Here is a 15944-nt window from a genome sequence, read left to right on the forward strand (position 1 = left end):
AGCGCTTCATCATTTTTTTGATTATTTGCACATGTCCTGTGGTATAGGGAATAGGTGATAGCAGCTGGCTTTTTTAGTTAGGTATTCTGTGGAGCGCAGGAGGACCTCTGTTTATGAAGAAAGATTAATTCCAAAATTTTTTTATTTTTCTCACAAAATGTTTGGTCCTCTTCATTTATTTAGCAAAACAAAAAACCCAGTGGTGATTAAAAAACACCAAAAGAAAGCTCTATTTGCGTGGAAACAACACAAATTTAATTTTGGTATACTGTTGCATGACTAAGTAATTGTCAGACAGTGCTAAAAGTTGAAAATAGGCCTGGGAAGGAATGGGGGGGGGGGGGGGGGGGGTTCGGCGTCGAGGTGTTTAAAAATACATACTACAATATTAAAATACATGTGTGAAATATACACGAAAAAGCATTTCCATTTATTACACCAAGGCAATGGTGTAGGTGAAGGGAAGATGAAAAAAAAAAAAAAAGCTACCTTTTTCAGGAGGGTCAGGAGCACGTACTCTTGACCGGCCATTTCTCGTATCACTTCTAGAATCATTTCTGCTCTCATTTCGTGTTTCAGATCGGGAAGCCTCTTCTCTGCCATGGCTTCTTCTGTAACTTCGATCTTCATACTGATCATCCTTTCGGTGGGATTCACGGTTATCCCTTTCTCTGTAATCATGTGTGTCACGGGCTGACCGAGTGTCTTTCTGTTCACGGCTTTCTTTACCCTCTCTGTAGTCCCGGCTATCTCTAGCATCACGGACTTCTCTGGTGTCTCTAGTTTCTCGTCGATCACGATTGTCTCTTACGTCTCTACGATCACGACCATCGCGAGGTTCTCTGTCCTCTCTGTGCTCTCTAGAACTGCTTGGTTCCCGGTCATGATCTCTATCATCTCGCTCTCTGTCTTTGTCCTTTCTTCCTCTGCTGTCTGAACAAAATAGATATTTTTTTTTAAATTTCCTAAAGTAGATTTCCACAATTGCAGCCAAATTTTAGAAAACCCCACTATGCAAGTTATGTGTTCCCCATTCACACAGCATACCCCAAAAATAACACATTTCTTACCTTTCTAGGTGTTTGGAGGCCTGGGGCAACATTGCAAGCTACACTGAACAGTTTGGGGGCAGATTTCCCCTCATTTCAATGACAAAAAGGGACACAGTTTCCACTAACATACAAGGAAGAAGCCAAGCATTAACTTTTTTGTTAGGACAGTCTTCAAATCTAGTTTACAACTGATGAGATCCACTACCACAGTACAGAAAGATTTATTGTAAACATTATCTCCCCAGACCCCTCAATGCATACAGCGGTAAAAGTAGTATTTTTAACTGCCTGCTGCACAGTGTACATTTAAAAACATTCTGAGCAGCAAGCAGTTCTACCAGGCTCATAGCTGCAGCTGGTACCTTTTCTTAAAGGTGGCAATCATTTTCCTGTAAGTGTGATCCTGGAGGCTTTTATAGTGCTCAGAAGGGCCAGGTCCACTGAGAAAGCCAATGATCGTGGTAACGTGTTGGGTCAGCTGTACACAGAGGAGACGGGGGAACGGATGCAGAATGAATGAAGCCGGAAGGACCTTGTCACTTCCAGTTAAGAGCAATCTTTACCTAGCCATTAGAGCTAGGGAAGCAGCTGATCAGCTGCCTTGAAGGGCAAGGGAGGCATCAGAGGTCCAATAGCCCCATGATGTCTACATAAAGAGTGCCTATCATTGCCCAAAGCTATCACAAAGGGATCTTCTCCCCCCTTGTCATAACAAAATTAAATAAAATAATAAAATCATAAAATAAATTTAAAAGCACCCCGATCCCATGCTCGCACGCAAAAGCACACGCAGGTTCAGCCTGCATATGTAAACTGTGATTGTACCACATGAAAGGAATAGTGTTATTAGACTACGGAGCTGCTATTCCTCCCCTAAATATTTATACCTAAACCCAACAGCCAGCTCACACTATCATACTGTATGTTTCACACATATAAAATACTATATGTAGCACTACTCCAACTATAATCATACATAAAGTCAAAACCATATACGCTTGTGAAGGGCAGTGCCACACAAACATATTATATACAAAAGTGAAATTCCAAAATAAACCATTATTCTATCCCAAGTGCAGGAGAATATAAAACAGGGCTTGATAAATCCCAGGCACCAGGTTGCCATGGCGACTAGAAATTGCGTCTAGGGTTCACACACTCCCTCCAGTAGACTTCAAATCAAAAACTCATCTACGTATGCCCCTCTATCACTTGCGCTGCTACAAACTAGCACAGGACCTTTTCATAATGGCACTCAAAACACAATGCCTGTTGATAGCATATGTGTGAACCACCTCACTAGGAACACAATATCTAGCCTGTCCTGAGAATCTGGGTTTGAAAACACATCTAGAATCGCATGTGTGAGAACCAGGGTGGTTCTATTCACATTTGGTAGTTTTGGGATCGCGGCAGAATCACTGTGATCGCAAAATGCAGGTTTAGGTGCAATTATTTTCAATGGCGCCTAAAACGTGGTGCAGTTTTGTCGTGATTGTCGCGTGACAAATCGTATTGCACGAAGCATGTCGCCCAAAAGCTGCCTTGCCCCGGGCCATGTCAACCCATGCTAAAAGAAAGAAAAAAAATTGGCTTTTAACTTTTTAGCTGGCTACTAGATTCAAAGCAAATTTGGTAAACCCTGATATCAAACACTTCTTTTTATCACTTTGTGCATATAATCTTCAGTGATTCACTCCTCCACTGCAGTGCTTCACTTAAGTGTGCTCTCACCTTAAAGAAATTACCTGCACATTATAGAGGTCATTAAAACCATTTTTTTTTTTATTCCCCCTTTCTGGGTACCAGATCTCCCAGATAGTGTTAACTTCCCACAATCACAAGCAGAGACACCACATATTGGTTTCCATTTTTAATACCACATTTATTAAAAACATTTCTGTGTGCCAAGTGCAAATGCTGGAACATGTTACACATTCCATCCTAAAAACGGGTGGAACATGTAACATGATCCAAAAGGTGAACTTCACCTTTATAGTAAAAAGCCTTCCATGTTCAGCTCTCTCTCCCCCCCCCCCCCCCCCAGTCCTCCCTAAATATTTACCTGAGCCCCATCTTAATCCAAAGCTGTGCATGAAAGCAGCAGTGCAGCTTTCTCTCTCCTCCCAGGCTCAGACAGCTGCGGCAACCGTTGGCTCCTGCTGCTGACAAGCAAATCCTGTGACAAGCGAGCAGCCGCTGGGCCAAACCACGCTGTGCGTATCAATAGAGCCTGGCTTGAGGACCGAGCACGCACAAGTTCCCCCATAGCAAGTGGCTTGCTAGGAGGTATTCGTAAGGGAGGAGGAGCCAAGAGCACCGGTCAGGGACCCCAGAACAGGAGGTTCAGGACCACCTTGTGCAATACTTTTGCTACATAGCATGTAAGTATAATATTAGGGATGCACCGAAATTTCAGTGGCCGAAGTGTTTCGTCCAAAAACACCCCTATCAGCCTTTGGCAAATATGAAAATAAGCACCGATGCAGGTGCTGAAAATAACCCCACCCCTTGCTGCCACCACCCGCTGGCTCTCATCCTTACCTGAGAAACCAAACGATCCCAGGAATTGGGCATAGAGATAAGTGCAAAAAAGATTTCCTCCAATCATCTGGAGGACCAGAGCGACATCACTTCAAGTTCTGGCGCCTTGCAAATTACATTGCTTTACATTGTAGATTACATAGTTAGCCTGGCTGAAAAAAGACAAAAGTCCATCCAGTTCAACCATTAAAAAGAAAAAAAAAAAAAGTTATAATCCTATACCCACAGTTGATCCAGAGAAAAAAAAAAAAAAAACAGCAAAGCATTATCCAATTTGTTTCTGCAGGGAAACTAATTCCTTCCTGATCCCTCGAGAGGCAATCGGATATTCCCTGGATCAACTTTACCTATAAATGTTAGTATCCAGTTATATTCTGTGTATCCAAGAAACAATCCAGGCCTTTTTTAAAGCAACCCACTGAGCTGGCCAGAACCAACTCTTAAAGGAGTCTATTCCACATTTTCACAGCTCTCACTGTGAAGAAACCTTTCCATATTTGGAGATTAAATTTCTTTTCCTCCAGACGTAAAGAGTGCCCCCTTGTCCTCTGTGATGACCTCAGGGTGAATAGCTCTACACCGAGTTCACTATATGAACCACTGATGTATTTATACATGTTGATCGTATCCCCCATTAATTTCCTCTTCTCAAGGGATAATAAATTCAGTTCCTCTAATCTTTCCTCATAGCTGAGCTCCTCCATGCCTCTCATCAGTTTGGTTGTACTTTCTCCAGTTCCCCAATGTTCTTTTTGTGAATTGGTGCCCAAAACTGAACTGCATATTCCAGATGATGTCTTACTAAAGATTTGTACAGGGGTAATATGATCTCTCTCTGCGTTGGAAAATTACATTTTTAAAAACTGTCCATTTTGGTTTCTGGCCAAGTGCATCCAGAATTTTCGGTTTCGGTGACATAATTTTCAGTTCGGTGCACCACTATATATTAGGATTATTATTTTAATAAAAAAAATAAAGCTTTACAATCACTTTAAGTGCTGCTTGAACTTAGAGAAATTGCGGTCTATATCTTTTCAGGATTTTAATCATTAGCCCACAAAAACATCTACCCATGTATACTTTAGCAAACATTAAGACTGTAATCTATGAACAGATTTAGTAATGCATCAAGATGTTAAAGTGATTGTAAACCCAAATTTAAAAAAAAAAAAAATCATTTTGCCATAAATGAATACATTTTAATGTTAACATACTTACAGCTGTGAGTGTACCTCAGGAAAAACGCTCACAGCTTGCCTCAACCCTCCAAAAACTGCTGGTCTGTGGGCGTGGCTTAGGACCAGAGAATAGTAGGCAGAGATGCGATGTCACACAATCCCTCAGTTACACACATGCTCCAGCCTCAGCTCATGAATGTACACAGCTATCTGACATCTCTATGCCTGCAAGCGCGTTTCCTGAGTTCATTCATGGGAAGACACAGGTGCTAGTAAATGTCAGCTCTGCTTACAGCATAGTATCTGTGCTAATCAGGAGACAGCAGGTATGAAGGGTTTCATTTTAAAAATCCTAGGAATCCTGCAGCCTAAAATGGACCAGGAAACAGTCTCATGTAAAACTATGTAAACAGCAATTCACAAGCTAGGTGCAGTGAATTAAGCAGGACAATAATCAGCTGTCAGCAGACTTCCCTAGATAAGTACAGCATTACTGAAGTGATGCCGATCTATGTCATAAATCACTGGTGCTGAGGTCTCGATCTTGTGAAGGCATAGACCAGCAGGGAGAAAACTCCCACTCCCCCACCCCTTGTAGTGTATTACATGGAGACTCATGCTGGTCTCATCTTCAGCACAGCCGGTCACTCACAGGAGAAGGGGAGTGGTGAGATCGTTTTTCTGCGTGTCGGATTTATTATGTTCAGAAGAGCAGGGGGGGATTCCAGATACCAAACTAAGCTCAAGTGCATAGTAAAAGGTAACATCTATTCAACTGTAGGATGACGGATTTGTGTTTAGGTTTACCGCCACTTTAACACATTTTGCAATACAAACCTATAGAGAAAATGTACCCGTTTAATTTTATAAATTCAATTAAATGTGATCAATTGAAGGCGCAGGTCACTGAGGATACTAAAACCTGCTGTCTGGAAGATGAGCAGGCACCTATCCCCTGAGCAGCAATTGGATAGAGAGACCAAGAAATTGCAGTTATTTACAGTGAATCATTACAGGAAAAAAAAATGCAAACTCTTTATATGTAATAGAATAACAAATTTAGAACAAGAACCTCACGCCACTTTTCAATCGAGCACTTACCATCCCTCCTGTCATGTCGTCTGTCCTGGGAAGCAGACGTTCTCTCCCTCTCATGTCTTCCTTTTTCTCTAGATGGAGAGTGATGTTTGGACTGACTTCGTCTCCTCTGAGGAGATGATCCATGAGTACCATAGGGAGAGGAGGAGCGCCTTCCAGCAGGTGAGGAGGTCCTCTGATAATGAAGGGATGGAGATCGTCTGCGACGAGGGGAGGGAGAGTGTCTCTGTACAGAGGATCCTGACTGTGATGATGGCGAATGATGCCTTGAGGACATGGGAGAGTGATGACGTGCAGCAGGAGAAACCGACCTAACAAGTGTAAAACAAACTTAATGTTTATGGAAATTGTACAACCACCAATTCTAAGTTAACTCTTTCAGCAGAAGATAAAAGGGTTGACTCATTTAAAACAACTGCTATTGCTTGCCAAGAATATGAAAATAGTTTAATATCTAGGGCAACTAGAACTTTTGTGCTGTAAAATCCTTTGCTCAGGGTTGACTGAGGGAAGCTAGAAAATCAACCTAGGATAACCCCCTCCTACCAGCATGCATCAGTACCAAGAGTATGTCCCTCAATGGATCCCAAGAAAAATTTTTTGCAGGTAAAAAAAAAAAATGCGCATTTATTTTTGTGTGCAGGAACCTGTAAAGCATTGCACCAGCAATCAACAGACCTGGGGTCCATCCAAGAGGGTGGTGCATTACACACAAAAGGTTTTAATCAAGAGTCAGAGGCCAATGGTCTGAAACTCTGGAAAGGGCAGACACTTGACCCTAAAAGTGGAAGTTCAGTCAAAATCGAACGCACACTAAACCTACATACACACCCATGCCAGGCCTATTCCATCTAACCTTGTAAAGAAAAGAATTGTATTCTTATCTATTCTGAAGCCACTCTGGTCCAGTCACATGATCTCTCCAGCACTGGCTTCTGTGTAGAGAGATTGCTGACAAGGGCTGCAAATGCCTGGTCAATGACATCACCCATAGGCTTACGCTTGGGCATCTGTCGTCGGCTGCCCCTCCTCTACATTAAAGCCACCTCAGCCAGCTGATCATGGGACCAGACTGGAGAGGCTTCATAATTGGTATGTATACATAGCTTTTCTTAGGGTTAGGTAAAATAGGCTTAGAATGCAGGTGGGAGTAGGTTTACTTATATATTTTGACTGAAACTTCCACTTTAATTGTGCAGATAGCTGGTGCACTGGTTTGGAACACTAGAATACTGGTACAAACCCAGCTACAAGGAGACAACTCATCCCACAAAGAAGCCCTTGGGGTGAAAGCCTGAAGCTCAAACCAAGTGAATTATGCCTTCCACTTTTCATGAAAGATCTTACTGGAAATAAAACTTCCTAGCTTTAAGCTTTAGGAAAGCCTCAGATGCCACTGCCATGCCATTAAAGCCAGCGAGAAAAGGTCCACCCAAATCTCTAAATGACTGAACAGTTAAACATATGCCTAACAGACCCCCTCGCTGACTGTTCCTTCAACAGGACAGTGTCTTAGTGCCCTACAATGGAGATACCATAAGAATGCAATAGGGATTAAACACAGAAGCTAGCACCTTGGAACACCCAAGATGCAGAAGAGAGGCCAAAAGGCAGGGACACAAACTGGTACTGTAGTGCCCTGCAGCAAAATATCAAAACCTCTAAAGGGTGAATGTTCTCTTTTGATCTGGGAACAGTGAACAGGTTAGAATAAAACTTGTAATGGTTTTGCCACAGGTGCCATGACAATAACATCTTTATCTAGAAGACAAAGGGCTCAATGGGCTAATCTATGTGGAAACAGAGGAAGGTTTAAAGTAAAGAAACACATAAAAGACAAGAAGGAAAACTTGAGTTTGAAGCCCTGGGACACCACCACCCAAACCCAGGCATCTAAAATGGAAGCTGTTCAACCACCTTAAAAAGAAAAGGGAAAAAAAAGAAAAAGGCAACAGGTATCCCTAACTGTGGAGGTGATTTCAACAGATGTGACTTTGCAGGCAAATTGGAAGCCAAGCTTGGTAAAGGGGGGATGGGGGCTGGGGGGGTGATGTTCAACGCTGAACTCAAGAAAGATGGGAAACAAAAAACTGATATTTCTTAACAGTAAGAGGGATGACAGCACCTTAGGCTTTCTCCGTTGGGGAAGATGGGTGCGCTTGACACTAGTAACATCTACGATAATGTTTGCCAATAAGATTTTGTGGACCAGCACTATAGCCAAATTGCCCTAAGTATATGCACCAACTTGAGGCACATCCAAGAGACGAGACCAGAGGCTTCCAGCAAACTGTCACAGCTAAAATTTAACATTACAGCCATCTGCTCCATGACTTCAACAAGCAAAGGAGCAACTACAGCAGTGGCTAGATCTCTTAAGGGATTTTGACCGGTCAGACATGGTTTGACAAACTAGTCAAAGCCAGGATCAAGCGTACAGCAGTACCTGCCAGCGAGAACAGAGCTCTGAAAAGGGCTTCCAAGCTTTCATGTGTTGGGTGCATCCTCCGCCAGTATAGTAAACACCTTAAGGCGAGTCACAGTGGATTCCACAATTTAAATAGACCATTTCTGAACAAAATGAATAATCCCCTAAAATGCGCATAGAGAAAAGCAAACTTATCAGAGTGCTTCCTATCGCCTTAGATAAAAAGTAGAAGTTGTTCAAAGGGAAAGTTTCTGTGGCCTTAGGAGATTTAAATGACCCAGGATGAGAAAAATAGTAGAAGCAACAAACGGATCCTCTGTTTTTAAAGTGATGCACACTGAATCAATAAGAGCCAAAGTTGCCTCAATTTAGGTGTAGTAGCAGAGGACTGCCTTCTCGGGTGTAAGTTAATCAGTCAAGGACTTCAGCAAATCAGAATAATTCTCTGCAGCCACCAGCTCAAAAGCCAATAAAGTTGTTAAATCAGATATCTGCTGGAGAATGATGTGCACTTGAAGCCTCTGTAATCCAAATCAGCAAATAACTGCCTAAAAACGTCTTACATGACCATAGCAAAGACCTGCCAAAAAAGCAGAAAACCCACCCACACCCAAAGGAGGTACAAAGGATTCAGAGGGGGGAGAGGACACAGAGGACAGCATAAATCTAGGAAGCAGACACTGGAACTAAAAGCAGGCATGTTGTAAGAAGCCCTGGAGTAGAAAGTGAGCTGGGGGCACCTAGTTAAGTGGGACAATTTAGAATCAGACATATCCCAGTCACAGTGCAGTAAGGCAATGTACAGGTGAAACTCGAAAAATTAGAATATCGTACAAAAGTTCATTTATTTCAGTAATGCAACTTAAAAGGTGAAACTAATATATGAGATAGACTCATTACATGCAAAGCAAGATAGTTCAAGCTGTAATTTGTCATAATTGTGATGATTATGGTTTACAGCTCATGAAAACCCCAAATCCACAATCTCAGAAAATTAGAGTATTGTGAAAAGGTGCAATATTCTAGGCTCAAAGTGTCCCACTCTAATCAGCTAATTCAGCCATAACACCTGCAAAGGGTTCCTGAGCCTTTAAATGGTCTCTCAGTCTGGATCAGTAGGAATCACAATCATGGGAAAGACTGCTGGCCTGACAGTTGTGCAGAAAACCATCATAGACACCCTCCATAAGGAGGGAAAGCCTCAAAAGGTAATTGCAAAAGAAGTTGGATGTTCCCAAAGTGCTGTATCAAAGCACATTAATAGAAGGTTATGTGGAAGGGAAAAGTGTGGAAGAAAAAGGTGCACAAGCAGCAGGGATGACTGCAGCCTGGAGAGGATTGTCAGGAAAAGGCCATTCAAAAGTGTTGGGGACTTTCACAAGGAGTGGACTGAGGCTGGAGTCAGTGCATCAATAACCACCACGCACAGATGGATCCTGGACATGAGCTTCAAATGTCGTATTCCTCTTGTCAAGCCGCCCCTGAACAACAAACATCAGAAGCGTCTTAACTGGGCTATAGAAAAACAGACCTGGTCTGTTGCTCAGTGGTCCAAAGTCCTCTTTTCTGATGAGAGCAACTTTTGAATCTCATTTGAAAACCAAGGACCCAGAGTATGGAGGAAGAATGGAGAGGCACACTGCAAGATGCTTGAAGTCCAGTGTGAAGTTTCCACAGTCTGTGTTGATTTGGGGAGCCATGTCATCTGCTGGTGTTGGTCCACTGTGCTTCATTAAGTCCAGGGTCAACGCAGCCGTCTACCAGGAGATTTTCCTTCCTTCCGCAGACAAGCTTTATGGGGATGCGGACTTCATTTTCCAGCAGGACTCGTCACCTGCCCGCACTGCTAAAAGCACCAAAACCTGGTTCAATGACCGTGGGATTACTGTGCTTGATTGGCCAGCAAACTCGCCTGACCTGAACCCCATAGAGAATCTATGGGGCATTGCCTAGAGAAAAAGATGAAAGACATGAGACCGAACAATGCAGAAGAGCTGAAGGCCGCTATTGAAGCATCTTGGTCTTCCATAACACCTCAGCAGTGCCACAGGCTGATAGCTTCCATGCCACGCCGCATTGAGGCTGTAATTGTTGCAAAAGGGGCCCAAACCAAGTACTGAGTACATACGCATGCTTATACTTTTCAGAGGTCTGATATTGTTCTATGTACAATCCTTGTTTTATTGATTGCATATAATATTCTAATTTTCTGAGATTGTGGATTTGGGGTTTTCATGAGCTGTAAGCCATAATCATCACAATTATGACAAATCACGGCTTGAACTATCTTGCTTTGCATGTAATGAGTCTATCTCATATATTAGTTTCACCTTTTAAGTTGCATTACTGAAATAAATGAACTTTTGCACGATATTCAAATTTTTCGAGTTTCACCTGTATAGGCTGAAAGTAACAGGTAAGGTATAAAGTACTACAGAAAACCAGAAAGCTGGTAGCAGGTGAAGGTAAGATGGCCTTAGGTGACCATAACATAGAAGAGTGATGGCAGAAAAAATACTAAGTAGTCCTGTAGGCGGAGAGCAGGAACAGATCGAAAATAAAGTGCCATGTGGTTCTCTGCAAGCAGAAAGCATCAAGATGCTTCTGATGCTGTATGGCAGGATAAAAATAATGTATCTACTTCACCAGTGAACAGCAGCAGAGTTCAGTCCCACAGTGATAACTCCTTCCATAGCAAAAAATTACATCAAGGAATAATGGCATCCAGTTACCAATGAAAATGGAGCATCTACTGGTGCTCAGGCCAGCTTGCAGTTCAGTAAGTCTTCAGTCAGGGCACGCTCTGAGGCAATACCATCAGCAGTGAACTTGGAAAGCACCCACAGCTATTACCAAAATGGGGTCTGGAAAGCACTCTACAAAGGAACTCAGTGCATTCAAGGCCATCCCCACAAGTCCAGTCCAGCAGGGATAGGATGAGGCAGTCCAAAAGCCAGGCTGAGGGTGACTGCGCCAGATAGCTGCTGATAAGAGCAATGTAAAAGAAAGTCTTGACTGAAGAGGAAAAAAAAAAAAATCAAAGCAGAAAAAAAAGTGGTTGAATAATATGTCTTCACAGCAACAGAACTCAAGAAGAGATGTTCATGCTCCTAGGATACTAGCCAATACCGCTACTATACTTTGGGATTGCCTATAATTTGTTTGTCAGTGTCAAATCCTTCTGTAGGGCGCAGTAACAGACAAGAAAGCAATCCTCTATAACCCCTGGTTCACATCTATGCGGTTGCCGCTGCAGATCCGCACAAAAATCTGTGCAGGAACGCGGATCCACGGGCAGGTGCTATTCTAATGGCACGCCACCCACACTGGAAATCGCAACTGTACTGGGAACAGAGGTTACCGTGCGGGCTGCGTTTTCTGAAGTGCAGGAACTTCTTCCCTGCGTGTCCAGGGGTACAGGAGTCCATTCAAATAAATGGGCTCTCGTGCCCGCGCAAAACGCGGCCTGCAGGAACTCGGCGATGTTAACCTAGCGTTAAGCAAGCCATGAGTGACCTATATAACCGTAGCATAATAGATCATTAAAATGTTATAGCAGAAACACTATTTTACACGTGCAAATGGGGCCATTAGTGTTTACATGCAGGAGATCCAGCAGGGATTCCTCGCTATTAACTGCAGGCGGAAGCCCCATTGAAATAAACTGAAGACTGCAGCTAATCTCAGCCACTCTCAAGTCAACTTTCAAGCAAGACTGTGTCTAGGGCCAATCATTTGAAGGTAATCACTCCATGAGGGATTATATGCAAGCGGTCATCCTCTCATTGCTTTGAGTGGGGCTTCTGCCTGCAGCTAATCACCAGGAACCCACACATGTGAATTGCCAAAAGCCCCATTCGCAAGTGTGAATAAGGCTCTAACCAATATCCTAACTCATTCGGCTTCCCCATCTCAATAGTGACTTGTCAGCTTTATATCTTAAACTTTATTACAGAGCAGATGCACAAGAAGGGGGCACAGAGGTACCAAATATTTGGCCTGAGCAACCAAGTGTTGTTGACAACTAGGCAGAAGTGTCAATTAGTATTTGTTCTCCACATTAAATGGCTCAATTTTTTGTTCTTATCGACAAACATATTATGGAAACAGAATTATTGAAGATGTAAACCCTACGGGAATGACAGTTAGCTTGCCTGAGCACAGTGTATCAAAATAATTGCCATTTTATCAGAAAAATTACGGTTTTGAAAACAAGTGTAGAAACAACATGAGAGCTTATATGAAACTGCGGCGATTAGGTTAACTTCTACAAGATTTTAAAGAATGATAACTTGCAACAGCTTTTGTAAACCGACTTTTATACATAAAAAAAAAAACAAACTGTTAAAATGTGCTAAATACAGCTAAACCAAGCAATGCGATATTAAGGGAACATAAAATAACATTGTACATTGAAAATACAGCACTTGCTGATCCTACAATTCATTCAAGAATGTTTACATATTGTACATGGCTGTTGCGTCATATCACTAAGTTGGGGAGCCCAAACCAAGTTTTAATCCAATAAATCGTAATGAAAGAAAGAATGACCTGAACTCCAAACCTGAAATTATCACATCCAGCACTGGACTTTTACACACATGAAAGTCAAAATGCATCATTTGAAAGCATGCCATATAGCAATATATACTGCCATCTGAAAAGCAGAGTACACTTTATCTTGTAACTAGAACAGCCATGTAAGGTATGGGATTTACGCAAATGGTTTTTGTGACAGTTTTCTTCTCAGACAGGTCATGTCAAGGGAACTATTGTTCAATGTAGTCATTTGTCAAGCACAAGAATTCCCCCCAAAAAAAAAAGTTCCCTCAATCCATCTGGGAAAGAAAAGAAAACCTACCTGCGGGAAGGGGAGATACCATGCTTGTGAGATGAGGATTTGACAGGTGTTGGTGAGGATGTATGACGTCTTCGGGATGTAGGTGGAGAATAGTCTCTTGAATGGGAAGAATTACTGCCCGAGTGCTCAGTTGGGCTTGGAGACCTTTTCTGCCTATGAGATCCTTCTGAAGTATCCCTAATATAAAAGAAAACCTTGTTTCACTCAAAATGAAATCTTACAAAACCACAGAGCAAAATTTTAGAGATTGTTGCAAAGAAAAATACAGCAGCAGCTGTCCAGAAGCCTATCCCACCTCGGTCAACAGTAAATAGCTTCAAACATATTTTTCTAGGTTTCAAACAAATAAATTGAACATTTATTCTCTCCATCAGCTGATTCCTCAATTACCTTTTGTATCATTTGACCCTTCCTTTTAGACTGTAGGCTCTGACAAGCAGGGCCCTCCGATTCTCCTTGTATTGACTGTATTGTATCTGTATTGTCTCCATTTTGAAAAGTGCCGTGTAGACTGTTGGCACAATATAAATACTGTATTTAAATAAAAATACTACTACAAATTAATGGGACTGCTATCTTCTAAATTACCATGGGAAAAATTGCTGATTGTCAAACAAAGCCTAATATGCAACTGTCCTTTTCCCTGCATTGCAGATCTGTCCTATCTGCAGATCTACCACAGCCGAAGAACCCCGATTAAAAAAAAAAAAATAAAAACAAAAAAAATAAAAAAATTCTGTCAGCACTTTTGTCACTATGGGGCGCAGTAATGGAGAAGGAGCCGATAAAGAACCAGAGCACAGCGTGGACCAGGCTATGAATTAAGATCAGAAATGCTGCCAGCGGGACGGGTATATTTTAAGACATAAGAAAAAATAATATACTGTTTATATATATACACAATACTGTGCAAGTGTTTCAGGCAGGTGTGAAAATGCTGTAAGTTAAAATTGTTTTCAGAAATAGAAGTGTTAATACTTCATTTACTTTCCATTTTATTAATTGATCAAAATAAACACAAGAGAAATCCAAATCAAATATTTGGTGTGACCACCATTTGACTTAAACTGTGTGCAAGTGTACCTAGAAGAATTTATGCCCTTTTGGAGGGAGCTCAGCAAGTAGGTTATCCAAAACATCTTGGAGACCTAACCACAGATCTTCTGTGGATGCAGGCTGCCTCAAATCCTTCTGTCACTATGTAATCCCAGACAGATTCTATGTCAAGATCAAGGTTCTATGGGGGCCAAACCATTACTTCCAGGACTCCTTGTTCTTCTTTAAGCTGAAGATCTCTCAATGTTTGGGGTCATTGTGCTGCTGCAGAATAAATTTGGGGCCAATCACATGCCTCGTTGATGGTATGGCATGATGGACAAGTATCTGCCTGTATCTCTCAGTACTGAGGACACCATTAATCCTGATCAAGTCTCCAACTCCATTTACAGGAATGCAGCCCCAAATTTGCAAGGAACCTACACCATGTTTCTTTGTCGCCTGCAGACACATTATTGTACTGCTCTCCAGCACTTCAAACAAACTGCCTCCTGCTACAGTCAAATAATTTCAAATTTTGACTCATCAGTCCAGACAGCCAGCTGCTATTTTTCTGCACTTCGATACCTATGTTTTTGTGCATAGGACATGGAAACAAGGCTAAGTGACTCAAGTGTGTGTGCAAGTACTGTTTTCAAGACAAAGGTTGGTCACACCAAATATTTGATTTAGATTTCTCTTTTGTTCACTTTCCATTTTGCTAATAGATAAAAATAAATTATTAAAAACACACACACAAGCCTCGTTTTCATGGCCCGCACATGCTTGTTTGCATGCATGATGTCGGGGCATGCTCCTAATGACGACGGATGGTGTCCTGGGGTATTTCCTCCCAGATCTGGACCAGGGCATCACTGAGCTCCTGGACAGTCTGAGGTACAACCTGGCAGCGTCGGATGGCCCAAAACATGATATCCTAGAGGTGTTCGATTGGATTTAGGTCAGGCAAGTGTAGGGGCCATTGAATGGTATCAATTTCTTCATCCCCCAGGAACTGCCTGCATACTCTTGCCACATGAGGCCGGGCATTGTGCCCCAGGAGGAATTCAGGACCCACTGCACCAGCGTAGGGTCTGACAACGGGTTCAAGGATTTCATCCCGATACCTAATGGCAGTCAGGGTGTCATTGTCTAGCCTGTAGAGGTCTGTGCATCCCTCCATGGATATTCCTCCCCTGACCATCACTGATCCACAACCAAAACGGTCATGCTGAACAATGTTACAGGCAACATAACCTTCTCCAGACTCTTTCACGTCTGTCACGTGTGCTCAGGGTGAACCTGCTCTCATCTTTGAAAAGCACATAGAACCAGTGGCGGATCTGCCAATTCTGGTGTTCAATGGCAAATGCCAATTGAGCTCTATAGTGCCAGGCAGTGAGCACAGTGCCCACTAGAGGACGTCCGGCCCTCAGGTCACCCTCATGAAGTCTGTCTCTGATGGTGTGGTCCAAGACATTCACACCAGTTGTCTGCTGGAGATAATTTTCTAGAGCTCTTGCAGTGCTCATCCTGTTCCTCCTTGCACAAAGAAACAGATACCGGTCCTGCTGATGGTTTAAGGACCTTCTACGGCCCTGTCCAGCTCTCCTAGAGTAACTGCCTGTCTTCTGGAATCTCCTCCATGCTCTTGAGTGCTGGGAGACACAGCAAACCTTCTGGCAATGGCACGTATTGATGTGCCATCCTGGAGGAGTTGGACTGCCTGTGCAACCTCTGTAGGGTCC

General features: G+C 42.6%; 1 protein-coding gene across 10 annotated transcripts in view; it reads right to left on the reverse strand.

Moving 5' to 3' along the window:
- ZC3H13 (zinc finger CCCH-type containing 13) overlaps nucleotides 1–15944 on the reverse strand; it is a 129163-nt gene that overhangs the window by 83915 nt on the left and 29304 nt on the right. For all 10 annotated transcript variants that reach the window (XM_089678873.1, XM_089678858.1, XM_089678890.1 and 7 more), the window contains 3 exons: nucleotides 13162–13338; nucleotides 5876–6183; nucleotides 490–933 (listed from right to left, as the gene is read on the reverse strand). In XM_089678873.1, the coding sequence (XP_089534999.1) occupies nucleotides 490–933; nucleotides 5876–6183; nucleotides 13162–13338 (929 nt within the window). The remainder of the gene's footprint in view (nucleotides 1–489; nucleotides 934–5875; nucleotides 6184–13161; nucleotides 13339–15944) is intronic.

Source organism: Staurois parvus, unplaced genomic scaffold, assembly GCF_062004578.1.
Source record: "Staurois parvus isolate SC_StPar_1 unplaced genomic scaffold, SC_StPar_1.0 ptg000017l, whole genome shotgun sequence".
Taxonomy (NCBI): domain Eukaryota; kingdom Metazoa; phylum Chordata; class Amphibia; order Anura; family Ranidae; genus Staurois; species Staurois parvus.